This window comes from Theropithecus gelada, chromosome 17 (genome assembly GCF_003255815.1).
Source record: "Theropithecus gelada isolate Dixy chromosome 17, Tgel_1.0, whole genome shotgun sequence".
In the NCBI taxonomy this organism is placed as follows: domain Eukaryota; kingdom Metazoa; phylum Chordata; class Mammalia; order Primates; family Cercopithecidae; genus Theropithecus; species Theropithecus gelada.
The window spans coordinates 79,293,869-79,315,251 of NC_037685.1; the positions used below are offsets into that span (position 1 = coordinate 79,293,869).

At 33.9% G+C, this 21,383-nt stretch overlaps 1 protein-coding gene across 1 annotated transcript in view; it reads left to right on the plus strand.

Annotated features, from left to right (window-relative positions):
* Positions 1 to 21,383, plus strand: part of RB1 (RB transcriptional corepressor 1) — a 170,860-nt gene that overhangs the window by 38,167 nt on the left and 111,310 nt on the right. The window contains exons 3-6 of the mRNA XM_025364229.1: positions 4,144 to 4,259; positions 6,643 to 6,762; positions 9,505 to 9,543; positions 10,625 to 10,692. Of these exons, the coding sequence (XP_025220014.1) occupies positions 4,144 to 4,259; positions 6,643 to 6,762; positions 9,505 to 9,543; positions 10,625 to 10,692 (343 nt within the window). The remainder of the gene's footprint in view (positions 1 to 4,143; positions 4,260 to 6,642; positions 6,763 to 9,504; positions 9,544 to 10,624; positions 10,693 to 21,383) is intronic.

Genomic DNA, 21,383 nt, shown 5'->3' on the forward strand with positions numbered 1-21,383 from the left:
GTTTTTTCCCCACCTTTGTGGTTTTATATACCTTTGGTCTTTGATGATGGTGACATACAGATGGAGTTTTGGTGTGGCTGTCCTTTCTGTGTGTTAGTTTTCCTTCTAAGAGTCAGGACCCTCAGCTGCAGGTCTGTTGGAGTTTGCTGGAGGTCCACTCCAGACCCTATTTGCCTGGGTATCATCAGTGGAGGCTGCAGAACAGCAAATATTGCTGAACAGCAGATGTTGCTGCCTAATCATTCCTCTGGAAGCTTCGTCTGAGAGGGATACCCAGCCATGTGGGGTGTCAGTCTGCCCCTACTGGGGGATGTCTCCCAGTTAGGCTACTTGGGGGTCAGGGACCCACTTGAGGAGGCAATCTGTCCGTTCTCAGATCTCAAACTCCATGCTGGGAGAACCACTACTCTCTTGAAAGCTGTCAGACCGGGACATTTAAATTTGCAGAGGTTTCTGCTGCCTTTTGTTTGGCTATGCCCAGCCCTCAGAGGTGGAGTCTATAGAGGTGGGCAGGCCTCCTTGAGCTGTGGTGGGCTCCACCCAGTTCGAGCTTCCAGGCTGCTTTGTTTACCTACTCAAGCTTCAGCAATGGCAGGCGCCCTTCCCCCAGTCTCACTGCTGCCTTGCAGTTTGATCTCAGACTGCTGTGCTAGCAATGAGCGAGGCTCCGTGGGCATGAGACCCTCTGAGCCAGGCACAGGATATAATCTCCTGGTGTGCCGTTTGCTAAGACTGTTGGAAAAGCACAATATTAGGGTGGGAGTGACCTGATTTTCCAGGTGCTGTCTGTCACAGCTTTCCTTGGCTAGGAATGGGAATTCCCTGACCCCTTGTGCTTCCCAGATGAGGCGATGCCTCTGTTTGCTTCAGCTCACACTCAATGGGCTGCACCCACTGTCCTGCACCCACTGACAAGCCCCAGTGGGATGAACCCGGTACCCCAGTTGGAAATGCAGAAATCACCCATCTTCTGCGTCACTCACGCTGGGAGTTGTAGACTGGAGCTGTTCCTATTCGGCCATCTTCTAGTCTTTAATTTTTAATCTGTATGATGAGAGGTGAATCCAGTGACTTTTTTAGATTGAAAAATTTTGAATCAAACTCAACTAAATACAAACAAAATATATAAAACTACAGTAATGAAGACGTTATGATATTGGTGAAAAAGGACAAGTAAATCAATGGAACAGAACAGATAATCCAGAAGTAGACCCACATATATATATTATTGTAAGTTCATTTTCTACAGAGATGCAAAGGGTATTGGAGGAAGGATATTCTTCTGAACAAATAATGCTGGAGCAATTGGGTATCCAAATGCAGAAAATGAACTTCAATCCTTACCTCACACCATTTATAAAAACTAACCAGAAATGAAGCATAGACTTAAACTTCTAGAAGATGACATAGGAGAAAGTCTTAATGAGCTTGGGTTAGGCAAAGATTTCATAGATACCTACCACTGAAAACATAACCATAAAAGAAAAAAATGAATAAATTGAGCTTAATCAAAATTAAAAACTTCTGTTCCTTGAAATATACTTCTTAAGGAAGTAAAAACACAAGCTGCATCTGAAATAAAGGTCACATTTTGCTCATAGGAATGTTCTTCAGGTCCTTAAAAATCAGAACCTACTTGTAGAACATTTCACTTATGCATTTTGTCATATCAGATGATCCTGTATTTAATTTTTTTGGCTACTAAATGTCCTAATAAAATTTGCTGTTTTAAAAAAATGAATAAACAACATACTAAATTTTAGCAACTTTCACTTCATGTTTTAATCTTTAAAAGAGAGAGAGAGAGAGAAAAAAAAGGCTGCAATTGATGAAAGTACATATATTGAGAGCAGTTATTGCCTGACTGCAAAGAAGCAAACCAAAATGGTAAGAAGTAGGCATAAAAATTTAAAGACTATGGTAGTTGGGGTTATTTATTAAAGAGACAAACAACCTTTGACGTCTTATTAGTTCCCAAGAAATTGACCATATTAACATAAACACAAATGCAGAAGTTGATTTTTGTTCATTTTATTAAAATATATATTCTTAATTAGTCATCAAAACCATGAAGCAGTATATACTTTGTATCTTCAGTTTCAGAAATAGTAAGTGTGTAACATAGTTGCAAAATCAGATTTATTGAGGTATAATTTACATACACAAAATATGCCAATTTTAAGTGCACAGTTCAATACATTTTAACAGACATATTCACTCATATAATCACCACCATTAAGATATAGAACTTTTGGATCACTCCGGAAAGTTCTTTCATTCCCCTCTGCAGTCATTTCCCAACACCTCCCCCCTCTGTTCTGCAGGCAACTACTGATCTACTTTTTGACTTTAAAGATTGGTTTTGCCTTTTCTAGAATTTCATATGAAAGGAATTATGCAGTGCACCCTTTTGAGTCTGGCTTTTTCTCAGTGTAATAATTTTGAGATTTATCTATGTCGTTATATATATTAGGACATTTCCTTTTGATTGTCAAATAACATTCCATTGTAGGGATAGACCCCAATTTATTTATCCATGCACTTCTTTTTTTTGATATTTGGGTTTTTGTAGTTTTTGGCCATTATGACTGAAGCTGCTATGGACATTCACATATAATGTTTTCATTTCTCTTGGGTATGAATATCTGGGAGTAGAATTGCTAAGTGTTATGGAAAGTGCATATTTAACTTTATAAGAACTTCCAAATTTGTTTTCCAAAATGATTGTGCCATTTTACATTTTCACCAGTGGTGTTTAAGTGTTCCATTGCACTACATCCTCTCTGTCCCCTAATATTGTCAGTCTTTTACATTTTAACTATTCTAGTGGTGTATAATTGTAATTTAAGTTGTAAAATATTTACATCCCAAGTAGCTAAAATTAAGAAAAAGTTTAGAGTTGGATGGTGGTAAACATTTAATTACCTGTAAAATTTGGTAATCCAGAACAACTGACTTATCCCAAAACTTTTATATAATTGATATTTCAAAATGATGTGAAATCGTATTACATGCTTTTTAGCTCTATTGTAATCTCCAGTTAAGAGTAAGTAAATAGTTCCAACTATTTAATGAACATTAATTTGACATTTCTTTTGTTTCCAACTTAATATAATCCAAATTTTACCCATAACATGTAATATTTAAGAGTGGTATATATTGTGGGGAAAAACATGCTCTAAAAATAATGAAAAAGTACTCTAGTGATAATGATAGCTGTCAATCATTAAGAACTGACTGTATACTGTATACTATGCCAAAGGCTATATAAATATAATTTCATTTAATTCTTACAAAATGGGGTACATATTATTATTTTGATTTTACAAAGAAGGCAGTTAAGGAACTGAAACATGAAATACAAGGTTAAAAAATACTTGAATAAATAAATTGATAAAAGGAATGAATGAATAGAGCAAGGAAAGAATAAGCGAATAAGAATGTGGGCTTGTTGGCGGGGGGTGGTGGCTCACGCCTGTAATCCCAGCACTTTGGGAGGCCGAGGTGGGCAGATGATGAGGTCAGGAGATCGGGACCATCCTGGCTAACAGGGTGAAACCCCATCTCTACTAAAAATGCAAAAAATTAGCCAGGCGTGGAGGTGGGCGTCTGTAGTCCCAGCTACTCGGGAGGCTGAGGCAGGAGAATGGCGTGAACCCGGGAGGCGGAGCTTGCAGTGAGCCGAGATCGCGCCACCGCACTCCAGCCTGGGCTACTGAGCGAGACTCCGTCTCAAACAAACAAACAAACAAACAAACAAAAAGAATGTGGGCTTGTTTTTTTCAAACAAATTATATGTTATGGACTCTAAATCTCTTAATTTGGTTTCGATGACATTGGATCATTGAAAAATGAAACTATTTTGAGGAGTTGACCCCTAAAGTTTCCACAGTAACTTATTTAATTTTTTGATCTTTCTAGTACTTTTTTGCCTTATAATATAAAATTCGAATGTTTGTAATTAGTGTGAAATGAAATCCTTTCAAATATATGCCATCAGAAGGATGTGTTACAAATATACAATATTGCAAACATTTATTTTGTATGCTGAATAAGAAAAAACCAGTTATAATACAGTTTTAACGCAGTATCCAGTATGTGAATTATTTAATGAAATATTTGATCTTTATTTTTTGTTCCCAGGGAGGTTATATTCAAAAGAAAAAGGAACTGTGGGGAATATGTATCTTTATTGCAGCAGTTGACCTAGATGAGATGCCATTCACTTTTACTGAGCTACAGAAAAACATAGAAATCAGGTAAAGTTTCTTGTATAAATATAAGCCTCTGCCATAAAAGGAAACTAATTCTGGACTTTCCTTTTAATAGACTTTAGTGAATTAGTGAGAAATGCTAAAATCAAGTAAAACGTAAAGAACTTGGGCCAAATAGTGAACTGCCGTTCTCTCATGGAGCTGTTATGAAAGTGTATTTATGCTGTATTTCTTTAAGATGTAGCAGTTTGTGTCCTGGAAAAATTTTCGTTGTGTCTCTCACTATTCATGTGTAAGCTTTCTTCATTGTGGCTGTTAATAAAGTGAACAGAAAAGCAAGGATTTGTAAATAGGCTTGTTTTACATTAAAATCTTTATATAAGTAGTTTGAGTTTATCTTAAAGGAATTTAGGTAAGGTTTATTAAAGCCTAAGATTGTTTTAACACAGAGGATATTATAGTTAAATGCATTTTTTCAGATTATATATTGATTTGAACATGTTACAATACTTGAGCCAGTAATTACTTAATAGGTGTTTGTTGTTGAGTTTATAAGCCTCATAAGAAGAGCTTATTAATGTGTTTTCAATAATGTATGAACTTTATCTTCAGAAAGTATCCAGGACTTCCAGTCATTTTCTTTGTAACATATTTACAAAAATGCAACAGTATATATTTTTACCAAATAGGTAATTATGTTTCTCCTTGAACAAAGACATCTAGAATTAAACATAATTGATATTTTATTTAAATGAGATAGATTGAATTGTTGCATTTTTGAAATACTTTTTTTTTGCTATATCTAAATAAAAACAAAGGCCTTGCTTATTCATAAATATACAAAATAATAGAAATAACATAAATAGTTCGTAGAGTCAATACCTGCAACACCACAGGCACTCACTGCTTCTCTCCCTTCCTTCTTTTCTTCCCTTAAGTTTCCCCTAGAAAAAATGCTTTGTTGTAACAATTTAGTTTTCATGGTAATCTTAGGACAGGAATTCCCATATACCTGAAAAAAACTGGAACTGAGAGTAGTTCTTTAATAAATGCTATTCTGAGGCTGATTTCTTTTTCTCTGGATATATCTGCACATTTTTTCCTTTCTCTTTTCTCTTCTAATCAACATTCTGATCTTCTATTCTTTGTCATTTCTACTCTTTCTTTATTTGCTTTTTCACATAGCTTGTCCTGGCTTCCCCATTCCTTTCTGTATCATGGGAACTTTAATAACCTTTTGGTTCCCCTGCTGATTAGCTGAAGCTTTTATTTCCCCAGTTCTTACGATAAGTGTCTGATTGGTCCAGCCCATTTTTTTGAGTGAGGGCTATAACTCATTGGTTGCTGGACAGCCTATGGATGGGTCAGGTGACTATCTTTTGGTTCAGTTAGCTGCTTTGGTATAATTCCTTATACAAACTTCATGATTAGAAATTAGCATGTGAGATGTAGTTGATGATTGCTATCTTTAATATCCTGTTGGAAAATGTGTATATTGATGTTTCAAATAGGTTAATTTTTATGGAAAACAGTAACAAAGGATGATTTAAAGTTATTATTTAAACTGCTTAAATTTTTTAAATCAACTTTGCTTTTCCAAAAACAATTCAATTCTAAAATCATTGGTGGGGCAAATAAAGTATGCATTTTGGTGTGCATCTCTGACAGGAGGGTGCCACAGGGCCCAGAGCAGGATGTTAGAGTCAAAGTAGGGTGAGGAGGGCATCCTTTATGTGGGGGCAACCCGATGTGGCTGCTTGGTGTGCAGTGTCAGAGACTAAGCAGGGTGTGCAGGCAGCCGGTGCAGGGAGTCAGAGCACAAGGGAGGTGAGGGGGGCAGCCTACTGTGGGGAGTCGGAGCCCTACCATGGTGAGGAAGTGTCTATGCTAAGGGGTGGGGTAAGTCCAAAACTAGGAGTCGGTTCTGAGAAGAACAGAAAAGTGTCCACATGGGGGAGGGGTGGCTTTGGAGGTGGAAGATGGTTACTTACAGGGGGATTGATTAAATGAGTAAGTAAACTGAGGATGAAAGGGTTCCAGGTTTCCCACTGTCAAAGAAGAGTTACAAATATAGAAAGGGAAACACTAAAATGAAGCATATGGTTTTATATTGGAATTGGATAAATGGATGTGAACTCATGTTTTTTAAAACATATAGACAGATACAGAATAAATATACACATATCTCTTCATGACCCTTCGTTTTCTTATATTCTCAATGATAAATAGATATAAGCATAGGTATATAGATAATAGAGGTGTAAGTTGAAGGCTAATTGTTTTTGCAATAAGTAATTCCTTCCAAAGGATATAGTAGTGATTTGATGTAGAGCTAATAATCTTTTGAATTGAAATATCTATGATTTGAAAACAAAATAACAAATTTTTAAGGTTACTGATTTACTTTTTTCTATTCTTTCCTTTGTAGTGTCCATAAATTCTTTAACTTACTAAAGGAAATTGATACTAGTACCAAAGTTGATAATGCTATGTCAAGACTATTGAAGAAGTATGATGTATTGTTTGCACTCTTCAGCAAATTGGAAAGGTAAAGTAAACATTTTATTAGGGTTATACTCTGATTTTTTATGTCATTGTTCATAATTAGATTCTGGGAATTATTTAACACGTTTAGTAAAGTTAGTATTACTTCTTAAACTTGTCCCTTTTCATGTGAGCTTATTAATTCTTAGCTTTTGTATTTATCCAGTAATATGCATTCTGAATGCTTCCTGCAAAATTAACCGTTTTATTGTCCTTTCATGTCTTCCATTTGTTTTCAAAAACTTTAAGCTTATCTCCCATTGTAGCCTTCTCTGCCAGAAAACTTCTAGGTCTGAATAGAATGATGACATAAATTTAAACTTGTTCCTAATAGTGTTATTTAGTTTGGAATGAGAAAACACTGGCAATGGAAGGTGTATGTGACCTATACTATGAAGTAACGATTTGTACTCCCAATGGTGGCTTAGAAGACTTTTTCCATTACAGTTCAAGTAGGAGCATAATGAATATGCTTAGGTTAAGTTTTTTCTATACTTTTCATCAAAACTGTAGTCTCCTACCCCAAATGTTTCAGCCCTTAATTTGGCATATGTCTGTTATCATGTTTGTTTTGAGGCTCATTCCATTTGCGGTTAAGAGAATATGAAAGTTACTGTGTTAGCTAAATAAGCAATTTGTAATAGCATGGTAAAGGGAGAAGGGTAAAAGAGGCATGTCCGTATTCTGGAGAGAATAAGGATGGAGATAGAGGTGGAAAGAAGCATCTCCTTAGGAGGATGCCTCTATTTTTCTCCCCCTTTTTCTTTTTTGATCACTAAAGCTTGACAACTGTGGTGGAGGATGAGAAAAAATAGAGAAAAAACTCAAAGGCCTAGCTAGGGCTTTTGAAGGAATGTCTTTTCTTGCCCCTGGTTTTAATTGTAATATGGTAGCATTGGCCATCTTTTTTTTTTTTCTTAAGTCTTTTCTTGATGAGAATAGAAGCTTTTTGCACAGGAAAAAGGAGAATTTTAAATTATTAATGGAGATAAATTATCTAAATAATTTGCATAACAAACATGAACTAATTATAGACTACTTTGAAAACACAGAAAGACATAAAATATGAATCGACCAAAATGTCAACGGTGGAGAGAATCACTTTTCGTGTTTTAGAATGTTTCTTTCCTTTGGGTATTGTTTCACACTGAGTAGAATATTATGTGTTTGTGTGTGTGTGTGTGTGTGTGTGTTTTGCTTTTAAAATTTACCTAATTGTGACTTTCTACATTTTTTTCTATTCTTTAAACTTGTTTATGACCTTTTAATTAATATCTGGTAGCTTATTTTAATATAATCCTAAATACAACGTTGCTTTAGAGATTTTTTTTGGTCACAATATTATTTAGACCCCTGAAAAACTGGAAACAACTGTGTATTCACAACTGAAGTTAAGCAATAAATATTAAATGTATCTAAACATAAAATATTATAAATATAAAATAAAATGTGATAAAGAATAATGGCAATATTGGAAAGTGGTTCTAATGTTAAACAAACGAAGCAGGATATACTCTGATTATAACTGTGTGTAAGGAAGGAACCTAGACCACTAATGCATAGAATGGAAATGACTGGAGAGAAGTTTACCAAAATGTTAACCCAAGTTTTATATGAGTAACCTACATTTGTAAGGAGGATGTATTACCTCTCTAGTAAACAAAGCAAGCAAAAACTTCTTTAAGCCAACTTTAATGAGTATTCTGTACATATAAGTACTTCAAGATCTATAATCATCAGGGTTTTTTTTTTTTTCTAGATACAGAATTTGGGGACTCGTTGGTAGGAGTGATTTGGGGTACAGGTCTGATTTTTTTTTTCCTGCTATGGTAATTTTGACTGGATGCTTCCAAGTTGTTTGCTCTGCTGTATGGGATAAGGAATCTGCTTGGATATTTGTTTCTGTTGTGAGAAGCAGAAATTACATAGCGGACAAAACATTACATTGTATATGTTTAAGGGTGAAGGGTAACTATAGTCATGATTTTGGTCAGAGAAAAAACCATAGAAGGCAATGTCGGAATAGGGTTTACAAGAAAAACAGAAATTCACCAAGCAAAATGAGTGGGAACTGGGAGCAAGCATCTTAGAGATTAGCATGTGTACAAAGCCAAAGCAGTAATATCAGGATGTACTTTGATATTGCTAATGACTGAAAGGTAGGAAGGGATCAGATTGGTAGTAATCTTGGACTTTGCCCTACAGGCAGTGGAAACTCCTTGAATGATTTTAAACTAGGGAGTAACAGTCGGATTTGGCCTCAAAAGACCACTCAGGACTTTGTAAAAGGGACTTAAAATTTTTATTGACAAATCATATGAGATAATTTAGAGTAAACTTTACTAACCTTAGGTGGATCAGCAGGGTTTTTCCTGTTATTTATACCTTTTTTTTTTTTGAAGAGTTATTGAGAGGATTAACTGTGATACCAAAGCCTGTTTATTTCAGAGTAGGCTATATGAATGTATATGACTAGCAGTTAAATAGGTTTTTATGACCTGATCTAGGATTCTAACCAACTACAGTGTTACAAATGAACATAGGGAGTTCAGTCACTGTAATTAGATATTACAGTGATGTGAGATGTCATAAATTGGGAAAATCTACTTGAACTTTGTTTTGTAATGCTGTACATTTTTTGTTTTTAAAATGTATAGTTCTTAAAAGATGAATAAAGCATGAGAAAACTACTATGACTTCTAAACTATGAAAAAATGTTAAAAAATCATAATATTTTTCTTTTCAGGACATGTGAAGTTATATATTTGACACAACCCAGCAGTTCGTAAGTAGTTCAGAGAACGTTATTTTTCACTTAAAAAAAAAGATTTTTCTGGAATAATCTCAAACATCTTGATAGTTAGGGTTAGTTTGATCGATTATAGCAGGCTACTTCATAAATGAAGCCCATAGATTTAAGTCCTGTGTAGATTATTTATCTTCTCACAAAGAAAATAATATAAAATACATGCCTTGTACTACAAGGAAGAACTAATAAGGTGGAATTGATTCAGGGCAACATATCACCAACTCTGAGAAAAATGCAAATTCCTTGACTAAATCTTTATTGAGGGTCTGTTAAAGGCACTTTATTAACTAAGAATCAGCATAATTTCTGTGTAAGAATAAATGTAAAAATCTGTATTACAATTTCCAAATGATTATTTTAAATGTATAATGCATGCTCTAACAGTATGCCAATATAGAGCTCCAGAGTTTTTTCTTGGAAATGGAATGAGTAGTACATGAGATTTTCTGCCCCATTGGAGTAGTATTGAAGATTATTAATATAAAGGGAAATTGTATATTTACTGATTAATTGATATCAATCTATTAATTCCAACAAGTGAATGTCTATGGAAAGATTATTGAGGCAAAGTGTTAAATTGGCAAACTAAAGTCATCCAAACCTTCATTTTTCTGCTCAGTGTTGATAATTAATCAGAAAAAAAGAGCAAAAAATATTAAGGTAATTTGAAACAAAGTATATTATAGCATACTATGTCTTTTATATATTTTTATATTAGAATTGAAATATTCAGTATTTCTTTTACAAAATTTTTCTCTCAAAATATATACTTTTTTTCTTAATTTTTTTTTTTGCAGCTTCTCATGGTCAAGAATGTATACTGTTCTGTAGGCTAAATATCATATCTTAGAATTATAAGATATAGAAACATTAAATGAATAGAGATAAATTCAGGTGTAAATTATGCATTTAAAATGGACTGCATTCTATTATGCATTTAACTAAGGTCATTTTTTTTTTAAATGCACAACAAGAAACAATGAAAAAGTATATCTGGAAAACATTCTTTCAGTGATACATTTTTCCTGTTTTTTTCTGCTTTCTATTTGTATAATAGGATATCTACTGAAATAAATTCTACATTGGTGCTAAAAGTTTCTTGGATCACATTTTTATTAGCTAAAGGTAAGTTCATTATATTTATTAAATGCTAATATTTCACATGTAATGATTAAATTGGCATTCCTTTGGACTGAATTCCCCAATTTTTATTGAGTAATGTACTCCTCTCTCATTCTCTACATGGCTTATTAACTGTTAGCAAGTTCTTTTAATTCCGGTACTAGAAATAACCTTGGAAGTGCTTTATTTCATTTATGTTTCTAATATTCCATCTTTCCTTCCTTTCTTTTTTTTTGAAATAATGATGTTACTGTTTTCATAAAAATGATATTTGCTCATGAAAAATAATTCAAATAAAATAATTTTGGTCAGGAAAGCACAAAGAAAAATTACCTAAAATCCACCCAGGAATAATTGGCATTAAAATTACATAATTGGGATGCAGTTAAAGTATAGAGTTTTTATTATTTTTGTTTGTTTATGCAAACAGTGTTAACTTGTTATCAGTTAAAATAATGGGTTATAAGATAGTAGTTGCAAGCCTCATAGTAACCTCAAACCAAAAAACATACAATGTAGACATGAAAAATAAAAAGCAAGAAACCAAAGCATATCACCAGATAAAATTAACTTCACTAAAGGAAGACAGAAAGGAAAGAAAGAAGGAAGAGAAGACCACAAAACTACCAGAAAACAAATAACAAAATGGCATGAGTAAGTCCTTACTTATCAATAATAACGTTGAGCGTAAAGGGACTAAAGTCTCCAATTAAGAAAAACAAGACCCATTTGATCTGTATCCTACAAGAAACACACTTTGCCTATAAAAATACATGCCAACTGAAAACAAAGGGATGGAAAAATATATTCCATGCCCACAGAAACCAAAATAAGAGCAGAGGTCACTATACTTGTATCAGACAAAGATTTCAAAAACTTTAAGGACAAAGAAGGTCATTATATAATGATAAAGGGGTCAATTCAGCAAGAGGATATAACAGTGTTAAATATTTATGCAACTAATACTGGAACACCCAGATATATAAAGCAAATATTATTAGAGCTGAAGAGACACACAGGCCCCAATACAATAGAAATAGCTGGAGACTTCAACACCCCACTTTCAGCATTGAACAGATCTTCCAGACAGAAAAGCAACAAAGAAACATCAGACTTAATCTGCATTATATAGACCATATGAATCTAATAGATATTTATAGACCATTTCATCCAAGAATATACATTCTTCTCCTCTGCATATTGCTCATTCTCAAGGATAGACCATGTGTTAGGCTTAAAACATTAAAAAAGCATGAAATAATATCAAGCATATTTTCTGATCACAATAGAATAAAACTAGAAATTAATAACAAGGTATTTTGGAAACTGTACAGATACATGGAAATTAAACAACATGCTCCTGAATGACCATGAGTCAATGAAGAAATTAAGAGGGAAATTAAAAAAATTTTTGAAACAAATGATAATGGAAACTTATAACCAAAACCTATGGGATACAGTAAAAGCAGTACAAAGAGGGAAGTTTATAGCTGTAAGTGCCTACATCACAAAGAGGAAAACTTCTTTTTTTAAAAAAAATTTTATTTCAGATTTGGGGGTACATGTGATGGTTTGTTACATAGGTAAACTTGTGTCACAGGGGTCTGTTGTACCGCTTATTTCTTCACCCAGGAATTAAGCCCAGTATCCAATAGTTATCTTTTCTGTTCCTCTCCCTCCTCCCACCTTCCACCTTCAAGTAGACCCCAGTGTCTGTTGTTTCCTTCTTTGTGTTCTTAAGTTTTCATCATTTAGCTCCCACTTATAAGTGAGGTCATGCAGTATTTAGTTTTTTGTTCCTGCATTAGTTTGCTAAGGATAATAACCTCCAGCTCTATCCATGTTCCTGTGAAAGACAGGATCTCATTCTTTTATGGGCTGCATAGTATTCCATGGTGTTTATGTACCACATTTTCTTTATCCAGTCTGTCATTGATGAGCATTTAGGTTGATTCCATGTCTTTGCTATTGTGGATAGTGCTGGAGTGAACATTTACATGCTTGTGTCTTTATGGTAGAATGATTTATATTCCTTTGGATATGTACCCAGTAACGGGATTGCTGGATCCAAGGGTAGTTCTGCTTTTAGCTCTTTGCGGAATCATCAGACTGCTTTCTACAACGTGTGAACTAATTTACACTCCCACCAACAGTGTATAAGTGTTCTCTTTTCTTTGCAACCTCACTACTATCTGTCATTTTTTGACTTTTTAGTAATAGCCATTCTAACGGGTGTGAGATGGTATCTCATTGTGGTTTTGATTTACATTTCTCTAATGATCAGTGATATGGAGCTTTTTTTCATATGCTTATTGTCTGCATCTACGTCTTCTTTTGAAAAGTGTCTGTTCATGTGCCTCGCCCACTTTTTAATGGGGTTGGTTTTTTTCTCTTGTAAATTTGTCTAAGTTCCTTATAGATGCTGGATATTAGACCTTTGTCAGATGCATAGTTTGCACAATTTTCCTCCCATTCTGTAGTTTGTTTACTCTGTTGATTGTTTCTTTTGCTGTGCAGAAGCTCTTGAGTTTAATTTGATCCCACTTGTCAATTTTTGATTTTGTTGTGATTACTTTTGGTGTCTTTATCATGAAGTCTTTGCCCATTCCTATGTCCAGGATCTATCCTTTTTGTTTTTTTTTTTTTGAGACAGAGTCTCACTCTGTTGCCTAGGCTGGAGTGCAGTGGCAAAATCTTGGCTCACTGCAACCTCTGCTTCCCGGGTTTAAGTGATTATCTTGCCTCAGCCTCCTGAGTAACTGGGACTACAGGTGTGCACCACCATGCCTGGCTAATTTTTGTATTTTTACTAGGGATGGGGTTTTACTATGTTGGCCAGGCTGGTCTTGAACTCCTGACCTCAGGTGATCCACGCTCCTCAGCCTCCCAAAGTGCTGGGATTACAGGCATGAGGCACCACACCTGGCCATCTTTAATCCATCTTGAGTTGATTTTTGTACATGGTGTAAGGAATGTCCAGCTTCAATCTTCTGCATATGGCTAGCCACTTATGCTAGCACCAGTTGTTAAAATGAGAGTCTTTTCCCCATTGCTTGTTTTTATCAGCTTTGTCAAATAGATCAGCTGGTCCTAGGTGTGCAGCCTTATTTCTGGGTGCTCTATTCTGTTCCATTGGTCTACACTATTCTGAAAAAAATGTGCCTGTGCCTGTTTTTGTACCAGTAACATGCTGTTTTGGTTACTGTAGCCCTGTAGTATAGTTTGAAGTTGGATAATGTGATGCCTCCAGCTTTGTTCTTTTTGCTTAGGATTGCCTTGGCTATTCGGGCTCTTTTTTGGTTCCATTTGAATTTTAAAATAGTTTTTTCTATTTCTGTGAAGAATGTCATTGGTAGTTTGATAGGAATAGCATTGAATCTGTAAATTTTTGGGGGCAGTATGGCCATTTTAATGATATTGATTCTTCCTATCTGTGAGCATGGGATGTTTTTCCATGTGTTTGTGTCATCTCTGATTTCTTTGAGCAGTGTTTTGAAATTCTTGTTGTAGAGAGCTTTCACCGCCCTGGTTAGTTGTATTCCTATGTATTCTTTTTGTGGCAATTTTTAATGGGATTGCCTTTCTGATTTGGCTCTCAGGTTTGCTCTTGTTGGTGTATAGAAATACTGGTGATTTTTATACGTTGATTTTGTATCCTGAAACTTTACTGAAGTTGTTGATCAGCTGAAGGAGCTTTTGGGCTCTAAGTCTATAGGGTTTTCTAGATATAGAATCATGTCATCTGCCACAGAGATAGTTTGACTCCCTCTCTTCCTATTTTGATGCCCTTTATTTCTTTCTCTAACCTGAGTGCTCTGGTTAGGACTTCCAATACTTTGTTGAATAGGAGCAGTGAAAAAGGGCATACTTGTCTTGTGACAGTTTTCAAAGGGAATGCTTCAAGCTTCTGCCCATTCAGTATGATGTTGGCTGTGGGTTAGTTATAGGTGAAAAAACTCAAACAATCTAACATTGCATCTTAAAGAAGTATAAAAATAAGAGCAAATAAAACCCCAAATTAGTAGAAGAAAAGAAAGATCAGAGCAGAAATAAATGAAATTGCAATGAAAAAAAATTGCAAAAGATCAATGAAACAAAGTGTTTTTATTTAAAAGTTAAACAAAATTGACAAGCCTTTAGCTAGATTAACTAAGGGAAAAAGAGAGAAGATACAAATAAAATCAGAAATGAAAAAGGAGATATTACAACTGATACTGCAGAAACTAAAATTAAAGAAGTCATTAGTGGCTTCTATAAGGAACTATATGCCAATAAACTGGAAAATATAGAAGAAATGGGCAAATTTCTAGACATGTACAACTTACCAAGATTCAACCAGGAAGAAATCCAAAACCTGAACAGAACAATAACAAGTAATGAGATTGAAGCCATAAAAAGTCTCCTAGGAAAGAAAAGCCCGGGACCTGATGACTTCACCACTGAATTGTACCAAACATTTAAAGAAGAACTAATATCAATCCTACTTAGAGTATTCTGAAAAATAGAGTAGGAAGAAATACTTCCAAACTCATTCTATAAGACCTGTATTACCAAAACCAGATAAAGACACACTACAAAAAGAAAACTACAGGCCAGTATTTCTGAGGAATATTGATACATAAATCTTCAACAAAACACTAGCAAACTGAATTCAATAATACATTAGATAGATCATTCATTATATCCAAGTGGGATTTATCCCTGCAATGCAAGGATGGTTCAACATACACAAATCAATGTGGTATGTCATATCAACAGAATGAAGGACAAAAATCATATGATCCTTTCAACTGATGCTGAAAAAGCATTTGATAAAATTCAGCATCCCTTCATGATCAAAACCCGAAAAAAACTGAGGATAGAAGGAACATACCTTAACATAATAAAAGCCATATATAACAGACCCACAGCTAGTGTAATACTTAATGGGGAAAAACTGAAAGCCTTTCCTCTAAGATCTAGAACATGACGAGGATGTCCACTGTCACCACTGTTATTCAGCGTAGTACTGGAAGTCCTAGATAGAGTAGTCAGACAAAAGATATAAAGGGAATCCAGATTGGAAAGGAAGAAGTCAAGTTATCCTTGTTTGCAGATGATACAATCTTATATTTGGAAGAACCTAAAGACTCCACAAGAAAACTATTATAACTAATAAACAAGTTCAGTAAAGTTAAAGGATAGAAAATCAACATATGAAAATCAGTAGTGTTTCTGTATGCCAACAGTGAATAATATGAAAAAGAAATTTTAAAAGTAATCCTATTTACAATAGCTACACATAAAATAAAATGCCTAGGAATTAACCACAGAAGTGAAAGATCTCTATAATAAAAACCATAGAATACTGATGAAAGAAATTGAAGAGCACACCAAAAAAATGGAAAAATATTTTATGTTGTTCATGGATTGGAAGAATTAATATTGTTAAAATGTCCATACTACCCAAAGCAATCTATAGATTCAATGCAATTCCTATCAAAATACCAATGACATTCTTCACAGAAACAGAAAAAAATAGTCCTAAAATTTGTATGGAACTACAAAAGACCCAGAATAGCAAAAGCTATCCTAAGCAAAAAGATGACATTGCTTGACTTCAAATTATACTACAGAGCTATAGTAACCAAAACAGCATGGTACTGGCATAAAAGCAGACACATAGACCAATGGAGCAGAATAGAGAGCCCAGAACCAAATCCAGACACCTATAGTGAACTCATTTTTGACAGTGACCAAGAACATAGTCTGGGGAAAAGACAGTCTCTTCAATAAATGGTGCTGGGAAAACTGGATATCCATATGCAGAATAATGAAACTAGACCCCTATCTGTCACCATATACAAAAATCAAATCAAAATGATTAAGGACTTAAATCTAAGACCTCAAACTATGAAACTACTATAATAAAACGTTGGGGAAAATCTCCAGGACATTGGTCTGGGCAAAAATTTCTTGAGAGATACCTCACAGACAGGCAACCAAAGCAAAAATGGACAAGCGAGATCACATCAAGTTAAAAAGCTTCTGCATAGCAAAGGATACAATGAATGAAGTGAAGAGACAACCCACATTCTGTGGGAAAAAATATTTGCAAACTACCCCTCTGACAAGTAATTAATAACCAGAATATGTAAGGAACTCAAACAACTCTATGGGAAAAAATCTAATAATCTGACCAAAAAATTGGCAAAAGATTTGAATACACATTTCTCAAAAGAAGACATACAAATGACGAACAGGTATACAAAAAGGTGCTCAACATCAGTGATCATCAGAGAAATGCACATCAAAACTACAATGAGATATCTATCTCACTGCAGTTAAAATGGCTGATATTCAAAAGACAGGCAATAACAAATGCTGGCTAGGATGTGGAGAAAAGAGAACCCCTGTACACTGTTGGTGGGAATGTAAATTAGTACAACTACTATAGAGAACAGTTTGGAGGTTTCTCAAAAAAATTAAAAATTGAGCTGCCATATTATCCAACAATCCCACTGCCAGGTATATAGCCAACAAAAGGAAGTCAGTATATCAAAGAGATATCTGCACTCCTATGTTTGTTGCAGCACTGTTTATGATAGCTAAGATTTGGAAGCAACTTAAGTGTCCATCAACAGATGAACTGATAAAGAAAATATGATACATATACACAATGGGGTACTATTCAGTCATAAAAAAGAATGAGGTCTAGTCATTTGCAACAACATGGATGGACCTGGAGATCATTTATGTTAAATGAAATAAGCCGGGTACAGAAAGACAAACATATATTCTCATTTATTTGTAAGATCTAAAACTCAAATCTGAACTCATGGACCTAGGGAGTAGAAGGATGGTTACCAGAGGCTGGGAATGGCGGGGGTGGGGGGCGGATTTGGGGGAGGTGAGGATGGTTAATGGGTCCAAAAACATAGAAAAAATGAATAAGACCTGTTTGATAGCACAACAGGGTGACTTTAGTCAATAATACCTTAATTGTACATTTTAAAATAACTTAAAGAGTGTAATTGGATTGTTTATAACTCAAAGGATAAATGCTTGAGGAGATGGATATCCCATTCTCCATAATGTGATTATTTCACATTGCATGCCTGTATCAAAACATCTCACATACCCCATAAATATATATATTATATACCTACAAAAATTAAAATTTAAAAAATTATGTAATTGTCATTCCAGATATATCTTCATATATACATTTTGATTAAAAAGATGGGTAGTTGAGTGCATTCACGAATATAATTTTCTAAAACTAGGTTCATATTATAGTGCTACCTTCAAAATATAAAAATTAATTTCACTGAAACTTTACAGAAGAAAATAAAGAGAAATGGAAGGAATTGCTTAAATTTAGATAAATATTTTGCCACTTTAAGTGATATTATTTCAAAAAATATTTCTCTAAGATTATGAAAAAATGTGAAAAAATTAAGAGGTCTTTGTGTTTTTATTTAAAGCAATATACATTAATGCTTTGAAGAAGGTTACTATCCTCACTCTACCTGTTGCCTCCCCCTCTCCATTTTCAGATTAGTACGTTTTATTGTTATGACGTTATCAAGTATTATAACATTTAAATTCTATTTTGTCATTATAATTATTGTACTTGGTTAGTCTCAGTTCTGTGTTTAAATGGATTCTAAGGTTATCGTAACTCCTATGTTACAGTTTTTCCATTTCTCAGTTCTTTATTTTTATTCGTCTCTTAGCTGGGCTGTATTTTACCATCAAGAAGTTTTTAAAAATATGCTTTTTGGTTCCATGTCCTTTATGTTTGACATGTTTATGAGTCATGTCTATAGCTTTTATACTTGAAGGACAGCTTTGTCATGTATTCTATTCTTGTGTTATATTTTGTTTTCCTAAGGACAATATTTTCTGGCATTGAACATTGCTGTTAAGAAAACAGACTAGCTTAATTCCCCTCCTCATTTACTTCCTAAATAATTTTTTTTAAACTTTGAGGTTTAATACCTTAACCAGGATAATATTTCTTGATTATGTTAATCTGTAGTAGCTTTTTTTTTTTTTTTTTTTTTGAGCACCGTATCCTTTTTTAAACTGAAGGTTCTGCTGTTCATTTTAGAAAATCTTAACATACTCTATTTAAAAATATTCTATTCAGCTAGGTTGTTCTATACCATTGTATTTTGGGAACATTTTCTTATGTTGGATTGCTTTTGTTCTCCCTATTTATTGTCTTCTCTCATATTATTCTGAATTTTAAAATCTTTTTCTTAAGTATTGGCTGTTTTTATCTCAAGCATTTTTTCCATTTTGAGCTTAACTATTTTTGTAATGGTGTTATTTGGTCCTCAGCTTTTTTCTTAGCTTGTCTAGTTCCTTGCTTTTATATAATTTGTTCATTAAGTTCCTTTTTATGATATATTTTTATTGAATTGGATTTATAATAGACTGAATTATTCAATAATATGTATTTGGATCACCAAACAAATATATTGAGAATAGCAAGTGGATTTTAACTCTCCCGGTAACCCAGATCAATTGCTAGTGGCTTTCTGGCCCATTGTGTTAAGAAGGACTCTAAATTAGCATCAGGTCTCTGCAGGGAGGGGTACACTTAGTGATGACTGCCACGTAAAAGCTATGAGATGGTGATGGTGATGCTACCCTCTTATCTCAGAGGCACGTTTACATTTTATATAGTACATTACAGGTGACTAAAGGTCATGGTTGTGCATCAGAGAGGGTAAGATGATGATTAGGAGAAGCTTCAATATTACCATTTATTTATTGATTCAACAGTTATTTATTAGAATTTACAATGTCTCAAGCATGATAGTAGGTGCTAGGATAAAGTGGTAGAAGATATATATGGTCCCTGCTCAGATAGAACTTATAGTCAAGTAAGGGAGATAGACATTAAATGAACAATCACAGAAATACTTAACTACATTTGTGATAAGGAATGTAAAGGGAAAGTGTATTCCCCCAATGGGTTTGTCCTGCTGGCTGCACAGACAAAATCAATCCACGAAGATTGTGGCATTGCGGTAGAGAGAGTTTAATTGACCACTAGACTGACCCATGTGGGAGAACTGGAGTTATCACTCAAATCAGCCTCAGCTTGTTAAGTTCTTAGTGCAGGAACTCAGGGCATTTTCTTCTTTGAGATTATCTTTCAGGTTGGGTTCTCTGTCTGATTTTTTTCCCCCTTCTTATGTTGTGATTCTTTTTTGATTTTCTATGTTTAATAATCACTGTGCTTTTCTCCCTCATATTGCTGGGACTGTATGTGTGTAACCCTGACTTGGCGTTCTGTTTTCTCTGATTTAATGTGAGTGAATATCCCTTCACTCTGCACTTAATCTGTGACTTGTTTATGTTCCCCAAAGAGCTATGGTATGGGAGCAGGCATTTTTATTATATCTACTTTTAGTCAGGAGGTAAGGGAGAAAGTAGATAATTCAACTGTAATCATACAAGCCGTTGTTGTTCTGAGTTTTTGTTAGAATGAACTTTATAACAAAACACTTCTAGTGGCAGTTTTATCTTTTTTCTATAGCGAATTGTTTTGGGATTCAAATTGTCCCCAGTTCAACACAGTATGCTAGAGTCTCTATGCTGTCAAAAAAAAATAAGCTATAGTTGTTTACTTCCTCCATTTTACCCTTCTCTCAGCAGCAGTTTCTCCCTCCAAGTCAGAGAGCAAAAGATGAGGATACCCTTTGAGTTAGTCTCTCTCAGTCTCTCATTTGGTATTGGTACCAGCACTTTAATACCTAATAAAATGAAAGCAAAAGAATGTACTTGAGAGAGATTCTTTCATCTGACTTCATTTAACCGTTTTTACCTAGAAATCCATGATATCGTTCTTTACCAGTATGGTATTTTAAAATAACTTATTTGTGAATATATTGCAAACATATGTTTTGCACCATACCATTATATCTAGAAAACCTATAAAAATGCAAGGTTATCTGTTTTCTCACAAAGTTTCTGCACTTCCAGTTTTTGTTGAGATTTTTACTGGTTTAGCAGTCAGATACTCAGAAGATAGAAAGTGAATCAAACTGAACTTCTCTTTTAAAAATAATGTATAACATGGAGCCATAAGCAAATTTGTGATAGTTATCATGTAAAATAAAATGTAAAATAAAATACTATGTAATAGTGTGTGTTTTATCATGATTTGTATATTTTATGTAGCTACACTATTTGTTTTCTTGGGTATCTGTTACATGCATTTATTTTTCTCACAGCCATCTAGTTGTGTATATATTCTAATAACTTTAAAGATTTTATGGTGAACAATTATTTTATAGATGACTTTAAATTTATATACTAATTTTGTTATCTCTTAATGGTTTTGATTATTATAAGATTTTAGAGGGGTTGAAATTAAAAATATATAAGGTTTAGATATAAATAATTGGAATAAAATCATAATTTTATAAATAAAATAATTACTTTAAATTTTTAGATAGTGAGAATAAATCGAATAATTGGAATTAGAATAAATTCTAATAAACTTAGTGATTTTATATAATAAATATAATACTTTATAAAATTGGAATTAAATATTTTAATTCTAATTATATTATAAATAAAATATTTATTATACAAACATAAAGAAAATATTTATAAAATTAGAATTATAAATTTTTTTTTTTTTTTTTAGATGGAGTCTCGCTCTGTTGCCCAGGCTGGGGTGCAGGGGCGCG